Raw genomic sequence first — 7,620 nt, forward strand, 5'->3', positions numbered from 1 at the left:
CCCGGCGTTGCACGGGCTACCTAAAAAATGTAAGAGCAATCCAGTTGATGCTTTTGTAGTACACTGACACTAGTTTCTAACGCGTTAAGGAATAAATAAATGCGCGTAAAGCAAGGTTTAACTAAGGTTAGGTAACTAAAAATAAACTGCATGTAAATCACTCATTTACTTTACGACGTGCACGGTCCTCCTCGAAAATGAAAGTTATGTCATGTGACGCGTATTTAACAATCAGGCTTGAACAAAAAAAAAACAGCAAAATTTTGCTGCAGATTACGGCAAAATAATCGAAAAGTAAACAACTTAAACACCCTGATTACAGGAAAAGCCTTAAAACAAAAGCCTAATTTTATTTCTTTATATTCGAGAAAAAGAAATGGCAACAGATCTTTCATCTCAATGATTTTCTTCACGCTGTAAATTTTAATAAAAGCGTTCATCCGGAAAGTTGAGTTGAAGCACTGAATAATAATTTGAATGGAGGAAAGCCTTCGAAAAATATGGATTTTATTTTGAAATCTAAGAGTCATAATTAATAATTTTTAATTGATATCTCCGCTAATTATTATCGGAGGATTATGTTAAATAGCCAAACATGAAGAAGGGAAGATGACGAATCCATCGATACCTGGTTCGATGGTCAGTTCACTGTCGTTCGGGAGAAGAAGCTTGGACATAGATAGATACTCAGATTTTATATGTATAAGATTTATTATTTATATATATATTTTTTATTTTACTGCACTAATATATTTTGTTTTCTTTTGAAATGCAAATATAGCCAAATCAGCTCTAGAAATCCTCATTCCAAAAATGAAAATGTTTACATCAGATGCACAATCAGATGAGCTTCAAGATGTTGAGGTATTTTCTTTTCTTGTTTTCAGTTTGAAAAACTATTTAAATGTTGTTGTTTTTTTTAATTCTTTTTTAAAGAAAATAAATAACTCAGTAAGTCTTTAAGGCATTGCATTATTTTTCAACGGGATTGCTGAAAATATTACATGTATTAAAAGTAATTAAAGTTGAAAAAGTTGTCCTTTAAGTCATAAGAATAAAATTACTCATGCTTAAACCCAAGCAAAAATATTTGGGCATTGAACCCGTTGAATTCAATTTTGGGCATTGAATCCAACTTATTTGCATCATTCTCACCATGGAACTTGAACCTTGCAGTTAACAACGGAACATGGCGATAAATCTCTAATTACCTGCCGGCGGGGACGGATTTGGAAGTGTGGAGGCCCCCTTATCATATTTTCGAAAATAACCGATACTTTGATATATATCCAAATATTTTGATATATATGTATATATCCTATATTTTATACCCATGAAAGTTAGGACATTTTGTAAAAATTTTATTTTTGGGGGCCACTTTGTTGTGGAGGCCCCGGGTCAGTAGCCCCACCTGCCCTCCCCTAAATTCGGCCCTGCATGCCGGAACTTTATTACCTTGTTGACTCTCTTACATCGTTGTTAAACTGTGATTTGGGCCATGCATGCAGAGCTAGCTCAGTTATCCCCAATATTTCTAATAAAATTACTATGCCTTGATTTCTAGTTTCTTTGTCCTCATACTCCTGATTTCAGTAGATTTTACTGTGCTCCATCACCCTCTCCACCTTTTTCCCCTTCCATATTTCCGCTGTCAAAATCTAATACAAGATTTTAATTTTTTTGGAAAAATGGAAGTTTGCAGTTGGTCCCACTTTTCGATTGCCTCTTTATGTTTCAAACCATCCAGTTATGGAATGAAATATAGAATGAATCATTAAAATATTGGTAAGACATCTTTAATAAATCAAACACATGGTTCACTGAAAATAGATTTATATTTAACATCTCAATTATTTTTAAGTTTTGAAAATAAGAGCAGTTTTCTAGAAATTTTAATGGAAATCTCTTGTTTTTGAATTGAATTTCCTTTATGTCTGTAGTTTGTATTATTATTATTGTTATTATTATTATTATTTTTATTTTTTTTTATTTTTTGCACAATAGGAACTTTACCAAAGTTCGAGAGATAATAGAACATCCCATAATTCTTAATTTTGAGTTGATTAAAACAAGACTTATTGTCATTGTGAAAGTATCCTCTGTGGTTCCAGGTCACGGAATTGAAATTAAATAAAGTGGAAATTTTTGATTCGTAGCAGACAATATTTTCATGATTATAATAATAAATAACAAGCATGAAGAATTTTTTTTAAAAAAAGAGATCCCTCTTTATAAATATCATCTGTATTATAGTTATAGTAATTTGGAAAAAATGAGTGAAACTTTTTTTATGCAGTAGACCCTCGTTTTACGCGGTTTATTTTACGCGATTTTAGCTTTAACACCTTTATTTTATTTTGCCCGGATGCGGCAATGCAAACAGATAACATTTTACTCTCTTTCAAAATCCAAACTCCTAAAGATTTCAGATTGCTCGTAATAGGCTGCATTTTGGCATACTAACAACCGAACTTGGGCCCCTGGAGACATTTTATGCGATTAGTTCCTTTGCAGAAGTTTAGTTATTAAACTCACACGTTCAAAACTCACTGGAAAAGGAGCTTTTAGGAGTGACAAAGGAGGCCAAAACCAACGAGGATACTGACTTCAGTGACACAGAACCAAAAACGTTCACATTGAAAATTTTGAGCCATTCCTAGACAATAGGAATGATCTTTCTGATTTGTTAGTAAAGGAAGATTCTATCATGGAAATGACGCAAGTGATCATGGATGTGTTAATGCTCTGCAAAGAATTACAGAGAAAAATTCTTAATGATTGCCAAAAGACTATCATAGCCAACACTTTTTTATAAGCAGAACAACTAGTTTATAATTTATTTATGCATGTTGTGCATAAAAATCGATATAAGTACACATTAAACTTATTATACAATTAGTCATCACTAGAATGAAGCAATTTTTTATCTACGGAACCTAACCCCTATTTTAACATTACTATCAGGTCTCAATTTACGCAGTTTCGATTTGCTCTGCATTTCCGTAGAACGTAACCCCGCGTAAAACGAGGGTCTACTGTATATTCAAAAAGAATAATGGGTTTTATTTTCATGATTTTTTTTTTAACATTGATGTTTGTGGAACGCAATTGAGTAGCAAAATTCTGTTAATTTGATGCACATTAGTTTTAGAATTATTTTTAATCTAAGTTTTAAAATATTTATCTAAAATTTTCACAACATAATTCATTAACACATGTTGCTGTCAACGTGCTGAGATCATGTCTGATGATGGTTAATGTATAAAGATGACTTATGTTTTGGAATTTATAAAAAATCCAAAAGAGTTCTTAAATTAAAATTTTGAATCAGAAAATTGCTCTCTTCTGCACATTGATGGGATATTTTACATTTCATTGATTTATTTATTTTGCTGGATTAATGAACATGCGTCATTTGACACAACTTTTATTTTTGAGGTAGATGTTTTTTGTTCTACTTTTTTAGCTGCTACAGGCTACATTTGGTATTCTAACAAAACTCTTGGCAAGAGAAGTTTTTTCATACACAACTGCGGCAATACTTTTTTAGCAATCAGGACACAAAGGTGCAACAATTGCAACCGCAAGGGATTTTAAAAAATGCAAAAAAAAAAGCTATAACCCTGCTGTGCTTAGTAGATTTTTGGATCTTAGTGGAGGCCACTTAAATATGACTGGGTTTTTGTGTGTGTATGTGCATATTTGCCTATATTTTTTTTAAATCCTTTTTAAGTACATGTTTGTTATAAACTAGAGGTTCTCAACTCCAGGGGGTACGCTCCTCTTGGGGCATAGAAGAATTTCAAGGAAGGCGTGAATATATTTCAAAAAAAAAAAGCAAAACTAACTAGAACTTACTCAATTTTGAGGTCAAACTAATCAAATATTTTCACACATTATCATTGTTTTTTACATTTTTGGTGCAGTATCTATCCGTGTATTCCTGTGAATCAGTATTTGTAGCATTTTCAGGCGTAAAATCAAAATGTCAAGAAAGCATGTACATTAAGTGACTTAAGGTGCATATTTTCCAAAAGATGCAGCCAAATATTAAAAAACTTGTCAAGAGAAAACACATTAACAATTCCTTTTCATGTTGGGAAAGTAACTAGTACAGCCTACCAACCTCACCAGATCCTAGATTTCTTCAAATTTTCTTTTTATTTCGTTCTTTGATTTCATGTGTTATAAAAATATATTCAAAAAAATATATGTGTAGTAATAAATTTTGTTTACAAAATTATCTATATTTTTATTTAATAGATAGTTTTACCATATTTTAACTGGCTTTGGTTTCAAATTTTGATTTTACAAGGGTAAAATCGAAATTACCTTTTAGTGATCTGATGGAGGAGGGGGAGGTTAGATTTTAGCTCACATCAGTGTTCAAAGAGCCCCTGAAAGGTTGAGAACCCCGACTATAAATGATTGCTTCTATTGAGTAAAAATGTTCAATTCTCATTTCACTAGTAAGTTTTAAAACATAAATGTTAACCTCTGCAAGTTAAATTAATGATGAAAAAAAATAAAATTTGTTGTGTGTGTGTATGTATTTTTGAAATTAAAAAAAAAATCTACTTTTTTATTTGAAATAGTTTTTTGATGAAGTAAGGGTTGAAGATCCAAGAGTATGTGAATTATCAGTCAAAGCTGGTCAACCATATCCATATCAAATTTTGTTGGAATGTCTGAAGAGGTATAAAAAATATTTACACACACTAAGATTCATCCAGTGTTATATTTTTCTGTATACTACTTCACTAAATTAGATAAAAATAGAACAATGTTTAAAAGCACAAAAAGATAAAAAGTTTTTAAAAACGCAGACATGTTTCGGAGGCAATAGCCTCCTTCCTCAGTGCGAAATGAACAAAGGGATGAATCAAGGCCCGGAATAAAACCTCTAACATACGTAGTTTTTCTTCTACAAATTTTGTGGTTTTACTGTTTTATCCACACATTTCTTTTCATATTTCTAGAATTCTCTGTAAATTTGACTTTTGCGTAATTTACAGACCCATAAATAAACTTTCTTTTTCGAAACTGAAGGACCCAATCCAACCACTTGATCAGTGGGGCATATATCACATTCCTTGTCAATGTAATATTGGTTACATGGGACAGACAAGGCGTTCACTTAAATTTCGTTTGAAAGAACATGAAAACCACGTTAAAAAACAGGAACTAAACAAATCAATTGCTAAACATTGTTGGGAAACAGGGCACAATTTTATCTTTTCGGCAGCCAAGATCATTTGCAGACCTACAACAGTAGGTAAATTAGATTTTCTGGAATCTTTTTACATTCGTAAAAACTTAAATAATCTCTCTTTTTTCAATGAGTCTTTTGCTGTTCCGCATTTTTCTCCAATCTTATTCAATTTTACATGTTCGAATATGTCATATCTTGCCTCAGCACTCTCTGATATCTGATTGGTCAATGTTTTTCCTGTTACGCATTTAAACTCTCCCTTGACCTTGATTCATCCATTTGTTCATTTCGCACTGAGGAAGGAGGTTATTGCCTCCTAATCATGTCTGTGTTTTTTAAAACTTTTTATCTTTTTTGTGCTTTTAAACGTTGTTCTATTTTTATCTAATTTACTTTGCACAAAGCTATCGTTTTTCAATTTACTACTTCACTACTTTATAATCTGTCTCTTGGTTTGTGTATCATTTGAATAGCGCAACTTTGATCAAGTACAAAAAAAGTAGTATTTTCATTTACATTTTATTCAGATGAATAAAATGATGTATGATGATTATTTGATAGGTAATATGTTGTAAATAATTATAACCAGTGGTCGGAAGCACTATATATATATATAATTGGAGTTACCTATAGCTACAACTACTTTTATTGCAAATGTAGTTAGCCACTACTACCTTCTTTAAAATGTAGTGACTGCAAACTACTTTCAAAATGTAGTTGCTACTTAACTACTTTAGGAGATAAATTTGGCTAGAGTTGAAATTTACTCTCATTTTCAAAGAAATAAATAACAATTATAAAAATAAAAATCAAGGTTGAATGTTGAAAGAAGAACTGCAAAAAAGGCTTAGAATAATAAATTAGCTTATTTAAACATGAGAACTTATTTAAAATCATCTCTACATATCTTTGCAGTCAATTTGTCATAATTCAAAATGAATTAAAAATTTAGAAGATAATTGATTTTTGAAACAAATTTAAAGTTTTTTCGTTTTCTACAAGAAATTATATACATCAAGAGTAAAGAAAGCAAAATATGTTTCACTCCATTGAAATATCATGCACGTATTTTTTTGATTTAGAATTGCAGATCATGAGCTATAGTAATTAGTGATGTGCCGGATCGTTAAAAAAGTAGATCCGCTGATACGGATCCGGACCATTTGTGTCAAGATCCGCAGATACAGATACGGATCTCAAAATTTTTTTTACCCAATTCAACTATCCAAGGGTAAAATTTGTTACGGAAGGTATTCCCGTCAGAATAATAACACTGTTTCTTCAAAAAATGTCATCTACGGCGAAAATATAATCAAGACTATAATTTACTTTTCAAAGAAATCTGTGTTAAAATTGATGGAAAGTTGGAAGGAATGGGTCAGCGCTGCATTAATGCTTGGATAGAATGACAAAAATTATTTCTAACTTGCTTGGTAGATGTAGTATACAGGAGCAAGAGTGTAAAGCTGCTACCGGACAGGCTAGAAATAATTTTTCGCATTTTATTTCAGCTTAAATGCAGCGCTGACGCATTCCACCCAACTTACTCCGCCCGACGGAATAACAGAACCGAGAACACCTTTAAATATCAGTAAATAGAGAATTTAGTCTCACTTTTTTTGAAGGGTGTGGAGACAAACCAAAATAAAGTATAACAAAAGCCCCAAATCAATAGCAAAAACTAATATTAGATTAAAAATTAAAAAAAAAAAAAAACATGTCCCAGAGGGCTGACCTCATATTAAGATGGATTTCACGGGTCAGAAAACACTTTGTTAACAAATATGAACTGACTGCGGATAGAAATTTTAAATCATTGAGCTTTTTCTCCTTACCTTCCGACTATAAAATCGCTACCAATTACGCGTATAAAGTCTTTGAGTTGTATTTAAAATTTACTGAGCAAGATTAATACAACTTGGAAGTTCAAAATAAATATCAAACGCAGAAAACTTCGTTCTTTCAATTTTTAAGTTTTTACTACCGTAATTCTGAAAAACGCTAAGTGGTTTTTTTTTAATATCTCCGGTAATTAAAGTTCCACAAAAACGAGGCCAAGCTAAAAACACTTTCGGTCAAGTCACCTTTTGAACGAAAAAAGAACTATCAAAAACAGTTCATCTCTTTAGGAACTACGATGCCACAAATAGACACACAGATACACTTTAAAAATTTATTACCCTTTCCTTTTTGTGATGGCAGGTACAAATTGGCTTCTGAAATGATACCTTCCAATTTAAATAGGGAATAAAACCTAATTTATACGGAATTTTAGTCTTTTATCCAAATATTTGAGAATTTTTAGAATAGAAAAAATCCGTTTAAGATCCATCAGAAAAGTTACGGATACAGACTTTTTTTTCCCCTCGGATATCCGCGGATACAGATATCCGAAACATCACTAATGG

The 7,620-nt window shown here is 31.6% G+C and overlaps 1 protein-coding gene across 1 annotated transcript in view; it reads left to right on the plus strand.

Moving 5' to 3' along the window:
* Positions 1-5,777, plus strand: part of LOC129220100 (microprocessor complex subunit DGCR8-like) — a 61,187-nt gene extending 55,410 nt beyond the window's left edge. Inside the window, exons 11-13 of the mRNA XM_054854440.1 lie at positions 782-864; positions 4,596-4,696; positions 5,774-5,777. Of these exons, the coding sequence (XP_054710415.1) occupies positions 782-864; positions 4,596-4,696; positions 5,774-5,777 (188 nt within the window). The remainder of the gene's footprint in view (positions 1-781; positions 865-4,595; positions 4,697-5,773) is intronic.
* Positions 5,778-7,620: the final 1,843 nt, after the last annotated feature.

Source organism: Uloborus diversus, chromosome 4 (genome assembly GCF_026930045.1).
Source record: "Uloborus diversus isolate 005 chromosome 4, Udiv.v.3.1, whole genome shotgun sequence".
Classification (NCBI taxonomy): domain Eukaryota; kingdom Metazoa; phylum Arthropoda; class Arachnida; order Araneae; family Uloboridae; genus Uloborus; species Uloborus diversus.